This window comes from Bombina bombina, chromosome 4 (genome assembly GCF_027579735.1).
Source record: "Bombina bombina isolate aBomBom1 chromosome 4, aBomBom1.pri, whole genome shotgun sequence".
NCBI lineage: Eukaryota > Metazoa > Chordata > Amphibia > Anura > Bombinatoridae > Bombina > Bombina bombina.
Window position 1 is genome coordinate 359,215,633 of NC_069502.1, and position 18,155 is coordinate 359,233,787.

Genomic DNA, 18,155 nt, shown 5'->3' on the forward strand with positions numbered 1-18,155 from the left:
CTTGAAGACCTCCAGCGCGGATCCATCCTCTTCTTCCGACGACTAGACGACGAATGACGGTTCCTTTAAGGGACGTCATCCAAGATGGCGTCCCTCGAATTCCGATTGGCTGATAGGATTCTATCAGCCAATCGGAATTAAGGTAGGAATTTTCTGATTGGCTGATGGAATCAGCCAATCAGAATATAGTTCAATCCGATTGGCTGATCCAATCAGCCAATCAGATTGAGCTCGCATTCTATTGGCTGATCGGAACAGCCAATAGAATGCGAGCTCAATCTGATTGGCTGATTGGATCAGCCAATCGGATTGAACTATATTCTGATTGGCTGATTCCATCAGCCAATCAGAAAATTCCTACCTTAATTCCGATTGGCTGATAGAATCCTATCAGCCAATCGGAATTCGAGGGACGCCATCTTGGATGACGTCCCTTAAAGGAACCGTCATTCGTCGTCTAGTCGTCGGAAGAAGAGGATGGATCCGCGCTGGAGGTCTTCAAGATGGAGCCGGTCGTCATCGGATGGAAGAAGATAGAAGATGCCGCTTGGAGAAGATGTTTGCCGGTCCGGATGTCCTCTTCTTGCCGGATAGGAGGAAGACTTTGGACCCTCTTCTGGACTTCTTCAGTGGATGTCTAGCCCACGCTTGGGTTGGATGAAGATCTTGGAGCCAGGACGGATCGGTGAACCTGGCATGGTGAAGACAAGGTAGGAAGATCATCAGGGGGGTAGTGTTAGGTTTATTTAAGGGGGGTTTGGGTTAGATTAGGGGTATGTGGGTGGTGGGTTGTAATGTTGGGGGGGGGTATTGTATGTTTTTTTTTACAGGCAAAAGAGCTGAAATTCTTGGGGCATGCCCCGCAAAGGGCCCTGTTCAGGGCTGGTAAGGTAAAAGAGCTTGTAATATTTGTATTTTAGAATAGGGTAGGGAATTTTTTATTTTGGGGGGCTTTGTTATTTTATTAGGGGGCTTAGAGTAGGTGTAATTAGTTTAAAATTGTTGTAATATTTTTATTATGTTTGTAAATATTTTATTATTTTCTGTAACTTAGTTCTTTTTTATTTTTTGTACTTTAGATAGTTTATTTAATTTTATTTATTTGTAGCAATTGTGTTTAATTAATTTATTGATAGTGTAGTGTTAGGTTAATTGTAGGTAATTGTAGGTAGTTTATTAAATTATTTTATTGATAGGGTAGTGTTAGGTTTAATTATATCTTAGGTTATGATTTATTTTACAGGTAAATTTGTTATTATTTTAACTAGGTAACTATTAAATAGTTCTTAACTATTTAATAGCTATTGTACCTGGTTAAAATAATTACAAAGTTGCCTGTAAAATAAATATTAATCCTAAAATAGCTATAATATAATTATAATTTATATTGTAGCTATATTAGGATTTATTTTACAGGTAAGTATTTAGCTTTAAATAGGAATCATTTATTTAATAAGAGTTAATTTATTTCGTTAGATAAAAATTATATTTAACTTAGGGGGGTGTTAGTGTTAGGGTTAGACTTAGCTTTAGGGGTTAATCCATTTATTAGAATAGCGGTGAGCTCCGGTCGGCAGATTAGGGGTTAATAAGTGTAGGTAGGTGTCGGCGACGTTGTGGGGGGCAGATTAGGGGTTAATAAATATAACATAGGGGTCGGCGATGTTAGGGGTAGCAGATTAGGGGTACATAGGGATAACGTAGGTGGCGGCGATTTGCGGTCGGAAGATTAGGGGTTAATTATTTTAAGTAGCTTGCGGCGACGTTGTGGGGGGCAAGTTAGGGGTTAATAGATATAATACAGGGGTCGGCGGTGTTAGGGGCAGCAGATTAGGGGTACATAAGTATAACGTAGGTGGCGGTCGGCAGATTAGGGGTTAAAAATTTTAATCGAGTGGCGGCGATGTGGGGGGAGCTCGGTTTAGGGGTACATAGGTAGTTTATGGGTGTTAGTGTACTTTAGGGTACAGTAGTTAAGAGCTTTATAAACCGGCGTTAGCCAGAAAGCTCTTAACTCCTGCTATTTTCAGGCGGCTGGAATCTTGTCGTTAGAGCTCTAACGCTCACTGCAGAAACGACTCTAAATACCGGCGTTAGGAAGATCCCATTGAAAAGATAGGCTACGCAAATGGCGTAGGGGGATCTGCGGTATGGAAAAGTCGCGGCTGTAAAGTGAGCGTTAGACCCTTTAATCACTGACTCCAAATACCAGCGGGCGCCCAAAACCAGCGTTAGGAGCCTCTAACGCTGGTTTTGACGGCTACCGCCGAACTCTAAATCTAGGCCTGTGAATGTAGCCTTCTGGCCCTTATGTTTGCCTTGGTCTTCCAGGTAGACTTTGTGAATCTGATTTCTGAGAGGAAGATGAGATTTGGTTCTTGGACTGGCAAAGGAGCAGAAACAATATTTGGATTTGTTTGACTGAGCTTGTAGATATAATTATATGTTGTGGGTGACGATTTACAATTTGGAATGAAGTTAGCAAGATGAGTTTTCAAAGAAAACATTAAGTGATAAAAGGTGAGAGTTAGGTAAAGATTACAACAGAGTAGGTGCAGCAGGAGCAAAGTCTTGAAGGAGGATAGACGTGGGTGATAGGTACATCAAGGAGGGTGTGGAAATAAAATTGTGTCTGCGACTGCTTAGAGCTTTTTAAGTTTTGAGTTTGAATCAGTAGGGTATAGGAAGCAAGACATATAATAACTCGGATTTCTAATGGATTGAAATGGCCTTGAATTTAAAAACACCAAGAAAAAGGTATGCAAACCACTTCACATGGGTCTTCTAATAGATAAGACCAGACACCATTGGTTGAGACAGACCTTCCATGGTAACCACAACACTGAACAAGGTAATTAGATTGGTCCCTTACTTGCACCTTTGTTAACACTATATATTTTGGTGAACAAAATATATTCCAGCCACCAATAATTCTTTAAAAGAACCTTTATTTCACATAGGGTCCTCAGCAATAGACATACAACGTTTCAAGCCTCAGCAGGCTCTTAGTCATGTATAATTGAACATACACAGGTAAAGGCCTTTATATACCCTCACCTGTTATTCATCTTCCTGTGATGAATTGATTGCACAACAGTGCCATCTTGTGGATACAAAAAAATTCAATGTATTACTGATTCACCACAGGGGGTGAATAAATATTCACACAAAACATTTCCTTAAAAAAAACATCATTTAAAACCCATGTACATATAATTAAACAGAGGTAATATGCACAACCACTATATAGTACACAACTCTGTTATTTAAACATGACAATCCAATAAGTTTATCTTTATAGTATACAATTTTCTTCTAGAAAAAAAGACTTCAATCAAAATATTTATTCATTCCTTTTGGCTTCATTGATTCCAATTTATATATCCAAAACATTTCCCTGGTTTTTAGTAACTGCTCCCTATCTCCACCTCGTCTGGGCCTATCAACCTGCTCTAAGATTTGAAACCTAAGTTGGCTAATATTATGACCATAGAGAGGAAGTGAGAGGAAACTGGAGCTTCTTTGTTCTTACATCTTATGTTAGATTTATGTTCAGTTATCCTCTCCCTTACCTCTCTACAGGTCTCGCCAATATAAATTTGGCCACAAGGGCATTTGATAAGATAAACACAGTATGTAGACCTGCAGGTTAAGTATTTGTTAATGTTACATTTTTTTCCCCATTAGTGGGATGATAAAAGTACTCCCCCTTTATCATAGAGCTGCAGTTGCTGCAACTCAGACATGGGTAGCAACCATATCTTTTAGGGCCAATAGTTCTATGGCTTTCTTGTCTGTGGCTACCAATGTCTGAATGCACCAACATATCCTTGATACTCCTATAAGCTACCATTGGGGACTCCTTAAATTCAATAACTTCTGGATTGCAATCCCTCAAAATATGCCAGTTTTTCTTTAGAATGCTCATTATTTTATTACTAAGTCTGTTAAATTGTGTAACAAAAATTATACGATTTGATTCTTGTTTTTGTGTTTTCTTTACAATGTCAGTGTCCTTAATAATAGCATCCAATTAATTCAAAATTAATGTAGGCAGATAATTTCTCTCTATAAATTTATTAGCCATCTGTCCTAATCTATATTTACATTGATCCTTATCTGTTACAATCCGTTTGACTCTAGTAAATTGACTTTTAGGAATTGCTTTAAATATACTTTCAGGATGGTAACTACCATATTTTAGCAAATTATTCCTATCAGTACTCTTGGTGTAAAGATCTGTGTTCAAAAATCCTTCTTTATTATATACAAATGTATCCAGGTATTCAATACCTATTTCATTCATATTTAACATGAATTTGAGTCCTGTAACTGAATTGTTTAAATCCTGTATAAAAGACAAGAGGCTACCAATGTCGCCCCCCAAACACATCATCAATATATCTCCACCAGGAGGCGCCATAGCGTTGAAACAAAGGATGAGTATATACATAGTATTCCTCAAAGCTATTCATGAAAATGTTGGCGTATGTGGGGGCGACGTTGGAGCCCATTGCCGTTCCCTGTCTCTATAAATAATATGTATCTCCAAATAAAAAATAATTATGATACAGTATAATAGAAAGTAACTCAATCAAAAAATCAATCTCCACCATGGTATGGTCACTGGTAGATCTAAGGACATTTTCTAAAGCTGAAATCCCACTAGTGTGTTTTATAGAGGTATATAAGCTGGAGACATCTAAAGTAAATAAAATACATTTTTCCCCAACATATCCAAGATCTTTCAGCTTAGATAGGAAATCATTAGTATCCCTGACATATGAAGTTGCTTTTTTTTACAAATGGCTGCAATACTTTATCCAGAAAAATGGAGATAGAAGAAAAAACAGAGCCCATCCCTGCCACAATGGGCCTACCAGGTGGTTTTTCTTTTGCTTTGTGGATTTTGGGTAGAGCATAAATTAATGGTCTTATTGGATTATCAATATATAAAGCTTATTTAAACGACTCTGTAATTACTTGCCTTTTCACAGCCAGTTCCAAAATATTGTTAATTTCTTTATTAATCATAATAGTTGGGTCTCTGTTTAACACCTGATAAACTTGACTATCAGCCAGCTGTCTGTTTATTTCTGCCATATAATCAGTTTTATCCAAGAGGACAATGGCTCTGCCCTTGTCGGCCTCCTTAATAATGATCTCTTTATTGTTGCCAAGTGTTTTTATAGCAAGTTTGTCTTTTTTATTTTTCTGTACTCATTTATTTTTCCTCTCTCTTTTGAATAGATTATCAATCTCTTTTTGTACTAAATTCATGTAAGTAGCAGTACTATGTGTTACTGCAGGTGTGAAAGTGCTTTTTTTGGGAATACCATATTATTTAACATCTTTAAATTTAATTACATTAGTGGTATTCATATTAGGTGTTTGTGCATAATTTTTTTGTATTGCAAAATAAATTTTTAATTTAAGTTTTCTAAAAAACCTTTGCAAGTCCTGTTGAACTAAGAACTCATTACAATAGTTATCTAGACAGTAAGATAAACCTTTATTCAAGGCTATTTCTTCCTCATTGGACAAAGTGTGAGAGGATAAATTATAAACCAAACTTTCATTAAGTGTCAATAGATTATTAGACCGTTGTGTAGTGTCATTAGAACCAAAAACACATTCACTCACATTCATACTCAAATTAGTGTGTTTAAGTGCAGTGCTAGAACATTCATTATTAGTCATAGTGGTCTCATTCACATCATTAACATGCAGACTCATAGTATCAGCAGTAAGAAATTCATTTGAAGTCACATTAGTTACGTTGAAATTAACATCTTGTTCACCAAACATTGATATACACTGTTTCTCTTGAATAATGTTCAGTTCAGATGATTGTGAACCAATATTTGACTCCACAGTGGTGGTTTGTAAATATTAAAGGTTTTGTCACAGGGTTTAAATGTCCCGATTTCTTTTTGATAATTTTTGGCCTTTTCAATTAAGGTATGAGACCGGGTTATATCCATTCGTGTGTTAACCGTATTAGCCATGTTAGACATATCTGTAGCATATATATCGGAATTTGTTTTGACCCCACAAACATTACCTATACATTCAAATACTTGTGATCGACTACAAGCCTTATTTAATGCTGTATCAGGGTTGCCGTTACTAACATCTTCTCTGGCCATATACCCTTTTCTAGGGTCCTTAACCCGCTCATACCTTAATGCCTGATTGACCGTCTCTATAGGCATGGAGGACACTAGTACCGGTACTGGCCCCATTGTGCTCCTCTCGCTCGGCGTGTCCGTTGTCGCTCTGACGTCATCGGCCTGCCGGAAGTGCCGCCTCTTGTGTTTCCTGCCGCCGCAATGGAATCTGCGTCTGAGTCCTCGGTCAAAAAAACGTCAGATGATTCCAGGCTGCTATTGGCATCTTCTTGTATCGGCATCTGCTTATTACATCCTCCACGATCTCGTGCAGCATAATTTCCCCTCCTGGCAAAACCTGTACTCTGGTGCCATCTGTAGACTGTTCCATGGCTGTAGTCCTGTTCATCTCTGATGAATTTCGTCCGTTTTCTGCTCTCCAGGTGTTTCCTGTAATCACTCACAGACTTTTCCACCTCCATCACAACTTTTTTATATTCATCAAGAAGTAAGTTTTTAACCATTTGTTCTTTCTGTTGGTTAATCTGTGCTTTATATATATCGATCTCTCTTTGTGCAAATTCAACAGTCCATGTAATCAGGTCAAAAGAACATTTATTCAGAATGCTCTCAAATTTATCAGTATATTCTTTTCGATCAGAAAAAAGAGTAGGACATGTAGACATCCTCAAACCTCTAGGAATACGTTGTACTTTATGGTACTCAGACAGAATTATAGCATGTAGTTCCAACATCATTTTCTTCTTGCTTTCTTTCTCAAAGATTTTACTTGTAGCTTCAGAGGGAGAATTTTTTTAAAAGTCTCTATTACCAGTAACATTAGAGTTGATCTGTTGTGCAGTTTCCTCATCATAAAAAAACATCTGTGGACCCACTGGTACATCTGTAGTAATATTTGTCATACCTTCAGCAATAGTGAGGTGCAAGTACTTCCAAATGGCAAGCAATATATTTACCAGAAAGGTAGGACAACAGCACAATCAGTCACTTTTCTTCTTTTCCAAATGGGGCAAGGAATAAAGGACTTGCCAGGTCCCAAATACTCCAAAGAACAAAATATATTCCAGCCACCAATAATTCTTTAAAATAACCTTTATTTCACATAGGGTCCTCAGCAATAGACATACCTTTCAAGCCTCAGCAGGATCTTAGTCATGTATAATTGAACATACACAGGTAAATGCCTTTATATACTCTCACCTGTTATTCATCTTCATGTGCTGAATTGATTGCACAACAGTGCCATCTTGTGGATACAAAAAAATTCGGATTATCCTAAATTATGAAGGTATAATCTAGATTTTATTAAAGACACAGAGACGAGTATTTTGCAATCTCTCTCTTTACTACTTAAATGCAGTTTTTTAAAGTATACATAAAAATACAATAAACTGTCAAAATTTTGAAAATGAGACAGTAAAACAAATAACATATCAGTGACCAATGAAATTAGAGAACTGATTAAACTAAAACCACATAGCCAATCAGGTTACTAATGAATCCTATAAACTGTCCAATATACAGTAAGACATCCTCTTTCTTTGTAACTGTAGAAGGAAACAAAAAGTCCATTATGAGGAAGTAGCTCCAGACGAGAAGACAGCAGACAACCATGAAGAGAAGAACTTTGAATTGAAGAATCATCCGTGAAGAAAACTCCGTCTTATCAGGAAAGAATGAAAATCCTCTTGAAGACTGTATAGGATGAGGAAAACTTTCTTGAAGTTTCGTCTCTTCACAGAGATGAGATGGAGCAAAACCACTTAGGATAATATCTTTATAGTTGATTGGTAACTGAAATAAATATACAAGATATGTTAATAATATGATAAAACAAATAAGGGTGGGAACAAATATATATAATAATATAATCAGAGGAGGGAAAATACTCGTCTCTGTGTCTTTAATAAAATCTAGATTATACCTTCATAACTTAGGATAATCCGAATTTTATTACAAGACCAGAGACTCATATTTTGCTAGTTTAAAGCAACTAACAAAATAAATTAAGTGAGGCGTGTTCAATGGGTTTAAAGTAAAATTGTTTAAAAATAGAATCAGAAGACCAGTCAGCTGCATCCAAGATTTGTTGAAGGGTGGCAGCTTTCAAAAATGCTTTAGAAGCGGCTGATCCTCTAACAGAGTGAGCGGAAAAAGAAACATCAATACCTGCTTCACTCATAACCCATTTAACCCACCTGGCTATAGAAGTAGAGGATACAGGATAATGAGGAGGAATAAAAGATAACAAAAGTTGATTGGAAGTAGGAATACGAAAAGAAGAAGTTCTGCGTTCATACTCCTTGAGACATACAACCACACAGAGAAGAGGTTCAGAAGGTAAGTAAGGATAGAATATTGAGGTTGAAAAAGATTTAGTTCTTTTAGATATGAAGAAAGTAACACCTTCAGGGGTAAAACGTTTAGAATTAAAATCTAAAGCTCTAACATCAGAAACTCTACGAAAAGAAATTAAACATAAAAGGGTAGCCAATATAGTGGTAAGTTGTTTCAATGATAAAAATTCATTAGAAGGCCAAGATTTAAAAAGAGAAAAAATAAGATCAACATCCCAAAAAGAAGAATATTTAGGAGTCGGAGGTCTTTTGAGTTTGATTGCTTTCATTAATTTACAAATTAAAGGATGTTGTCCTACAGGAAAATTATTTATAAAAGAATGTTTAGCCGAAATGGCAGATCTAGAAACGTTGATGGTTCTGTAAGCTAAACCTGAATCAAAAAGTGATGTTAGGAAATTAATGATGTAAATTATATCCGCTGAAAGGGGATCCAAACTTCTTTCCACGCACCAGCCAGACCATCTGGTCCATGCGGAAAAATAGCATTTTTTGGTCCCGGGGGCCAATGAGTCTGCGAGGAGTTCCTGAGCTTGTTGTGATAAACCTTGGGGAAATGAAGATTGCCCGAAATTGACCATGCTATGAGACGAAGAGATCCTTGAAGAATAAGTTCGTGAGGATGACCTTCTGGATCTGACAAGAGAAGAGGAAAAACCGGAAGAAGAACAGGATGGTTGACAGATAATTCTAGAAGAGATGGGTACCAGGGTTGAGATGGCCAAAGGGGAGTGATTAGGAGAATTGAGAGGAGATCCCGACGGACTACTGATATGGTTCTCTGAATCATGGAGAATGGGGGAAAAGCATAAGCTGTCTGGAGAGGCCAGGGGTGGAGAAATGCATCGATTGCCAATGCTTCCGGATCTGGGCGCCAACTGAAATAAGGGCAAATCTGATGATTCATTCTCGAAGCGAAGAGATCCATCGAAAAGGGACCTCTGAGAGATTGAAGCGAATGAAAAACTTGATGATGAAGTTTCCAATCGCTGGAATCTGTCAGGTATCGAGATCCCCAATCCGCCGCTACATTGGATAAACCTGGAATGTATTCCGCTTTTACAGAAATATTTCTGTCCAAGCAAAGATGAATGAATTCTTTCGTAATAGTTGACAAATCTCTCGATTTTGTACCACCGAGGCGATTCAAATAGCGAACTGCAGAAATATTGTCCATTCTGAGTAAAATGGACACAGGAAAAGAACTTTTGACAAAACTCTTGACTGCAAAAGAGCCTGCCAAAAGTTCTAAGCAATTGATGTGAAAACGCTTTTCTTCTGAAGACCATTTTCCTCCTGTGATTGAGGGACCACAACGAGCGCCCCAACCCGAGCGACTGGCATCGGATTCTATGATAAGATCTGGAGATTTTCCGAAAATGGCTCTCCCGTTCCAAGCTTCTATATGGGATAGCCACCATGAGAGTTCCTCTTTGGCTTCTGAAGAAAGAGGGATTTGATGGGAATATGAAAGACCTTTTTGAAGATGAAAAATTTTTAAACGTTGAAGTTCTCTGTAATGAAGAGGAGCAGGGAAAATAGCCTGAATAGAGGATGAAAGTAACCCAACTATTCTGGCTATAGTCCTGATGGGAACCAATGGTAAAGAAAGAGTTCTTGAAATCTCTTTCTTGATATTCACAATTTTTTCTCTGGGAAGACTTAATGTAGCTTTCGAAGTGTCTATTTTGAAACCTAAAAAGGTTAGAGATTTGGTTGGAAGAAGAACAGATTTCTCTTTGTTGATCAAGAAACCTAAATTTTCTAAAATGAAAGTAGTAAGTTGGAGTTGAGACTTTAACGTGACAGAGTTCTGATTCATAATCAAGATATCGTCTAAATAGATGATGAGTCGAACACCTCGAAGACGAAGCCAAGTAATTATAGGTTTCATTATTTTGGTAAAAATCCAAGGGGCTGAAGATAGACCGAAAGGCATGCAAGTGAAACTCCAATACTTTTCTTCCCAAACAAAAGTTAGAAATTTCCTGTGTTCTTGAGCTACAGGAACTGTCAGATAAGCATCTGTCAGATCTAATCTGACTAGAAAATCGTTGTCTAAAAGGCAATCTTTGAGAAGATGAATACCTTCCATTTTGAAATGTTGATAAACAACGAAGGCGTTTAGAGATCTTAGATTTATAACTGGACGAAAAAGGCCATTTTTCTTTTTTACGAGAAAAAGATTGCTGAGAAAGCAATTTTGAGGATTTAAAACTTGTTCTATTGCTTGTTTTAATAAAAGGTTTGAAATTTCGTTTTGAACCAAATTTCTGTCTGAAACAGAAAACTTTATTGGAAGGGGAATAGAATTTTGAAATGGAGGAGAAATAAAATCTATAAAAAGACCTGAAACAGTTTGAAGAACCCATTGATCTGAAGTTATCATGTTCCAATTGTGTGTGAAAAGAGATAATCTGCCTCCTATTATGTTTTGGGAAGAAACCTGAGGAGGAAGAAAAAGAAGATTTACCTTGAGGTGTGCGGGATCTTTGTCTCGAACGTTGAATTCTTGGGTTCCAGAATCTTCCTCTAGATGGAAAGAAGCCTGAGGAGAATGGATTCTGAAATTGTCTCTGATTGTGGAATTGTTGAAAGGCAAATTGAGACCTGTTTGGGAATGAAGCACGGCAGGGAAAGCGGCCTCTACCTTTCCCAACCTGCTCAGAAAAACGATCCTGGTGAAAGATCTTTTTCATTGATGTTCTCACTTTATTAAGATTGGAGAACGTATTTACGTAACTATTTAACTCTTTTATAAAAGTGTCTCCAAACAAAAGGCCATTTGTATCAGAATGAATTTCGTTAATTGCAAAATCGCAAACCTTGGGGTCAATTCTTCTAAGGATATTACGTCTGCGTTCAGTGTATATCGCAGAATTGGCATTCCCTAAAAATGAGAGCATTCTCTGAAGCCATTCTCTAACGATGACTGGGTCTAAAAGAGTATTGTCATAAACAGCTTGTTCCGATAAATCAAAAAGTTTTGCTAAAGGACCAATTGTGTCAAGCATTTTATCTTGACAAATTTTCCAGGCCCTGTCCATACCTTTCTTTAATTTGAAACCTGGGGACCCTATAAATTTTAAAATCTTTGGATCTACTTCAGGGGTAATGCTTGCATTATTTGGAAGAATTGGTCTAGGACATTCAGCCTTCATTTTATTTCTAGAATCTCTTTTTAAAGGTTGGCGAAGCTGGTAATCAATAAAGTCTGCAATATCAGATGAGGGGCACCATTCTGCAGATCTAGGGTGATGTAAATCATCCGCATTAAACCTAGGATTACCTAGGCAATCAAAAAATTCCACTTTTTTAGACTCCAAATGTTTAGATTTTTTAAGTGATTTTTTGAATTTTTTAATCTTTGGAGAGGCCAAAGAATTTTCAGATGAGGAATGAGATAAATCATCCTCAGATTGAATTGAATTCAGAGATGAATCTGAATTAATTTCTGTATCTGAACAAATTTCACAATTATCATCATTGGCCAAAGCCTCTCCCATTAGTGACCTCTTGGGAGTAGAGGAAATAGCAGGTGTTTTTCTTCCTTTCCTGCGAGGAACGGCAGAATCAGCAACAAGTTGGCGTGATTTTTTAATTAACTTCTTACTGGTTTTAATACCACTGGATATAATTATTTTTCTTTTTAAATCCTTTTTTGAGGATTTATCAATTAAAATGGTTATTTTTTCTAACATTGAATTCATTGAATTGTCAATCATCTTTTGAACGCCTTCAGCATTCAGTGAAGGGTTCAAATCAGATGATTGAGACATAGTGATAATAAATATATAATACCATAAAATATAATAAAATTATTGTATATAATATAATATTATAAACTATAGAATAAATCTAAATAATAAATTTACAATAAATAACTTAATAATGTATTATCTAATGTATTATATAACAGAATTGACCCCAAGAAAGTGAAATAAAAAGTGAATAAATTATATAATTAAAACTTTTTTCAATAACAGAAATGGCCAAAAGATGGAGACAAAGTGCCAGCAACTAAATTGAGGAACTAAAGTTGATGACACGTAATGGATGAAGGTTGCAACAAAATTGCAAACGAAGACGGCAGCTTTTGAGGGCGGGAAAGTGAAAGTACACTGCGTAATGAGGAGAAGGAGACCGGCGCATGCGCACTGAGACCGACAATCACAAGATGGACGTCGGGACAGTGCGGCATAGCGCAACAGAAACGGAGCACATGAAAACCGGAGGTAATAATGAAATAAAACGCAAGCGAACTGGGCAAAGAGTTTAAATTAAAACGAAGTATGAAAAACAAAAACAAATTGGGAAAAAAATTTTTAAACCAACGAAAAAGTCCTAAAGCTAAAACGGACTATAAATAAATTTAATAAAAGGTTAACTAGCATAACAAGAATATTATAATATATAAAAGAAATATGTGAATAAAGCAAGAAAAATTTTATTTTTTATTAACACTTGACAAAACAATACTTATCTTTTCTGCAGCAGTAAAAGAAAGAGGATGTCTTACTGTATATTGGACAGTTTATAGGATTCATTAGTAACCTGATTGGCTATGTGGTTTTAGTTTAATCAGTTCTCTAATTTCATTGGTCACTGATATGTTATTTGTTTTACTGTCTCATTTTCAAAATTTTTACAGTTTATTGTATTTTTATGTATACTTTAAAAAACTGCATTTAAGTAGTAAAGAGAGAGAATGCAAAATATGAGTCTCTGGTCTTGTAATAAAATTCAATGTATTACTGATTCACCACAGGGGGTGAATACATATTCACACAAAACATTTCCTTAAAAAAACATCATTTAAAACCCATGTACATATAATTAAAAAGAGGTAATATGCACAACCACTATATAGTACATTTGACACAACTCTATGTTATTTAAACATGTCAATCCAATAAGTTTATCTTTATAGTATACAATTTTCTTCTAGAAAAAAAGACTCCAATCAAAATCTTTGTTCATTCCTTTTGGCTTCATTGATTCCAATTTATATATCCAAAACATTTCCCTGGTTTTTAAGTAACTGCTCCCTATCTCCACCTCGTCTGGGCCTATCAACCTGCTCTAAGATTTGAAACCTAAGTTGGCTAATACACATAGAGAGGAAGTGAGAGGAAACTGGAGCTTCTTTGTTCTTACATCTTATGTTAGATTTATGTTCAGTTATCCTCTCCCTTACCTCTCTACAGGTCTCGCCAATATAAATTTGGAGACAAAGAACTATTGGCCCTAAAAGATATAGTTGCTACCCATGTCTGAGTTGCAGCAACTGCAGCTCTATGATAAAGGGGGAGTACTTTTATCATCCCACTAATGGGAAAAAATTTAACATTAACAAATACTTAACCTGCAGGTCTACATACTGTGTTTATCTTATCAAATGCCCTTGTTGCCAAATTTATATTGGCGAGACCTGTAGAGAGGTAAGGGAGAGGATAACTGAACATAAATCTAACATAAGATGTAAGAACAAAGAAGCTCCAGTTTCCTCTCACTTCCTCTCTATGGTCATAATATTAGCCAACTTAGGTTTCAAATCTTAGAGCAGGTTGATAGGCCCAGACGAGGTGGCGATAGGGAGCAGTTACTAAAAACCAGGGAAATGTTTTGGATACATAAATTGGAATCAATGAAGCCAAAAGGAATGAACAAAGATTTTGATTGAAGTAATTGTATACTATGTTTAAATAACATACGGCTAGATTTAGAGTTTTGTCGGTAACGACCCGAAAAACTAACGCCGGCTTTTTTCTGGCCGCACCATACAAATAACTCTGGTATTGAGAGTCCACATAAAGGCTGCGTTAGGCTCCAAAAAATGAGCGTAGAGCATTTTTAACGCAGCTTCAACTCTCGATACCAGAGTTGCTTACGCAATCGGCCAGCCTCAAAAAGGTGCTCGTGCACGATTCCCCCATAGGAAACAATGGAGCTGTTTGAGCTGAAAAAAAACCAAACACCTGCAAAAAAGCCGCGTTCAGCTCCTAACGCAGCCCCATTGTTTGCTATGCGGAAACACTTCCTACGTCTGCACCTAACACCCTAACATGTACCCCGAGTCTAAACACCCCTAACCTTACACTTATTAACCCCTAATCTGCCGCCCCCGCTATCGCTGACCCCTGCATATTATTATTAACCCCTAATCTGCCGCTCCGTAAACCGCCGCTACTTACATTATCCCTATGTACCCCTAATCTGCTGCCCCTAACACCGCCGACCCCTATATTATATTTATTAACCCCTAATCTGCCCCCCACAACGTCGCCTCCATCTGCCTACACTTATTAACCCCTAATCTGCCGACCGGACCTGAGCGCTACTATAATAAAGTTATTAACCCCTAATCCGCCTCACTAACCCTATAATAAATAGTATTAACCCCTAAGCTGCCCTCCCTAACATCGCCGACACCTAACTTCAATTATTAACCCCTAATCTGCCGACTGGAGCTCACCGCTATTCTAATAAATGTATTAACCCCTAAAGCTAAGTCTAACCCTAACACTAACACCCCCCTTAGTTAAATATAATTTACATCTAACGAAATTAATTAACTCTTATTAAATAAATTACTCCTATTTAAAGATAAATACTTACCTGTAAAATAAATCCTAATATAGCTACAATATAAATTATAATTATATTATAGCTATTTTAGTATTTATATTTATTTTACAGGTAACTTTGTATTTATTTTAACCAGGTACAATAGCTATTAAATAGTTAAGAACTATTTAATAGCTAAAATAGTTAAAATAATTACAAAATTACCTGTAAAATAAATACTAACCTAAGTTACAATTAAACCTAACACTACACTATCAATAAATTAATTAAATAAACTAGCTACAATTACCTACAATTAACCTAACACTACACTATCAATAAATTAATTAAATACAATTCCTACAAATAAATACAATTAAATAAACTAGCTAAAGTACAAAAAATAAAATAGAACTAAGTTACAAAAAATAAAAAAATATTTACAAACATAAGAAAAATATTACAACAATTTTAAACTAATTACACCTACTCTAAGCCCCCTAATAAAATAACAAAGCCCCCCAAAATAAAAAAATGCCCTACCCTATTCTAAATTACTAAAGTTCAAAGCTCTTTAACCTTACCAGCCCTGAACAGGGCCCTTTGCGGGGCATGCCCCAAAGAATTCAGCTCTTTTGCCTGTAAAAAAAAAACATACAATCCCCCCCAACATTACAACCCACCACCCACATACCCCTAATCTAACCCAAACCCCCCTTAAATAAACCTAACACTAAGCCCCTGAAGATCTTCCTACCTTATCTTCACCCTGCCAGGTTCACCGATCCGTCCTGAAGAGCTCCTCCGATGTCCTGATCCAAGCCCAAGCGGGGGGCTGAAGAGGTCCATGATCCGGCTGAAGTCTTCATCCAAGCGGGAGCTGAAGAGGTCCATGATCCGGATGAAGTCTTCATCCAAGCGGGAGCTGAAGAGGTCCATGATCCGGATGAAGTCTTCTATCAACGGCATCTTCAATCTTCTTTCTTCCGGATCCATCTTGCAGATCGGAACAGCCAATAGAATGCGAGCTCAATCTGATTGGCTGATTGGATCAGCCAATCGGATTGAACTTGATTCTGATTGGCTGATTCCATCAGCCAATCAGAATATTCCTACCTTAATTCCGATTGGCTGATATAATCCTATCAGCCAATCGGAATTTGAGGGACGCCATCTTGGATGACGTCCATTAAAGGAACCGTCATTCGGCTAGTAGGCGTCGGGAGAAGAGGATGTTCCGCGTCGGAGGTCTGCAAGATGGATCCGGAAGAAAACAGAATTTATGCTTACCTGATAAATTACTTTCTCCAACGGTGTGTCCGGTCCACGGCGTCATCCTTACTTGTGGGATATTCTCTTCCCCAACAGGAAATGGCAAAGAGCCCAGCAAAGCTGGTCATATGATCCCTCCTAGGCTCCGCCTACCCCAGTCATTCGACCGACGTACAGGAGGAAATATGCATAGGAGAAACCATATGATACCGTGGTGACTGTAGTTAGAGAAAATAATTCATCAGACCTGATTAAAAAAACCAGGGCGGGCCGTGGACCGGACACACCGTTGGAGAAAGTAATTTATCAGGTAAGCATAAATTCTGTTTTCTCCAACATAGGTGTGTCCAGTCCACGGCGTCATCCTTACTTGTGGGAACCAATACCAAAGCTTTAGGACACGGATGAAGGGAGGGAGCAAATCAGGTCACCTAAATGGAAGGCACCACGGCTTGCAAAACCTTTCTCCCAAAAATAGCCTCTGAAGAAGCAAAAGTATCAAATTTGTAAAATTTGGCAAAAGTGTGCAGTGAAGACCAAGTCGCTGCCTTACATATCTGGTCAACAGAAGCCTCGTTCTTGAAGGCCCATGTGGAAGCCACAGCCCTAGTGGAGTGAGCTGTGATTCTTTCAGGAGGCTGCCGTCCGGCAGTCTCATAAGCCAAACGGATAATGCTTTTAAGCCAAAAAGAAAGAGAGGTAGAAGTTGCTTTTTGACCTCTCCTTTTACCAGAATAAACAACAAACAAAGAAGCAGTTTGTCTGAAATCTTTAGTGGCCTCTAAATAGAATTTTAGAGCACGGACTACGTCCAAATTGTGTAACAAACGTTCCTTCTTTGAAACTGGATTCGGGCACAAAGAAGGTACAACTATCTCCTGGTTAATATTCTTGTTGGAAATAACTTTCGGAAGAAAACCAGGCTTAGTACGCAAAACCACCTTATCTGCATGGAACACCAGATAGGGTGGAGAACACTGCAGAGCAGATAACTCTGAAACTCTTCTAGCAGAAGAAATTGCAACCAAAAACAAAACTTTCCAAGATAATAACTTAATATCTACGGAATGTAAGGGTTCAAACGGAACCCCTTAAAGAACTGAAAGAACTAGATTGAGACTCCAGGGAGGAGTCAAAGGTCTGTAAACAGGCTTGATTCTAACCAGAGCCTGAACAAACGCCTGAACGTCTGGCACAGCTGCCAGCCTTTTGTGAAGTAAAACAGATAACGCAGAAATCTGTCCCTTCAGAGAACTTGCAGATAATCCCTTCTCCAAACCCTCTTGTAGAAAGGATAAAATCCTAGGAATTTTTATCTTGTTCCATGGGAATCCTTTAGATTCACACCAATAGATATATTTTTTCCATATCTTATGGTAAATGTTTCTAGTTACAGGCTTTCTAGCCTGAATAAGAGTATCTATTACAGAATCTGAAAACCCACGCTTTGATAAAATCAAGCGTTCAATCTCCAAGCAGTCAGTAGGAGAGAAACCAGATTCGGATGTTCGAATGGACCTTGAACAAGAAGGTCCTGTCTCAAAGGTAGCTTCCATGGTGGAGCCGATGACATATTCACCAGGTCTGCATACCAAGTCCTGCGTGGCCACGCAGGAGCTATCAAGATCACCGAAGCCCTCTCCTGGTTGATCCTGGCTACCAGCCTGGGAATGAGAGGAAACGGTGGGAAAACATAAGCTAGGTTGAAGGTCCAAGGTGCTACTAGTGCATCTACTAGAGTCGCCTTGGGATCCCTGGATCTGGACCCGTAACAAGGAACCTTGAAGTTCTGACGAGACGCCATCAGATCCATGTCTGGAATGCCCCA

The 18,155-nt window shown here is 37.6% G+C and overlaps 1 protein-coding gene across 1 annotated transcript in view; it reads right to left on the reverse strand.

The window, feature by feature from the left end:
• The window catches only part of ZBBX (zinc finger B-box domain containing), a 508,142-nt gene that overhangs the window by 232,415 nt on the left and 257,572 nt on the right, over positions 1-18,155 (reverse strand). The window contains exon 14 of the mRNA XM_053711814.1: positions 6,231-6,906. Coding sequence (XP_053567789.1) covers positions 6,231-6,906 — 676 coding nt within the window. The remainder of the gene's footprint in view (positions 1-6,230; positions 6,907-18,155) is intronic.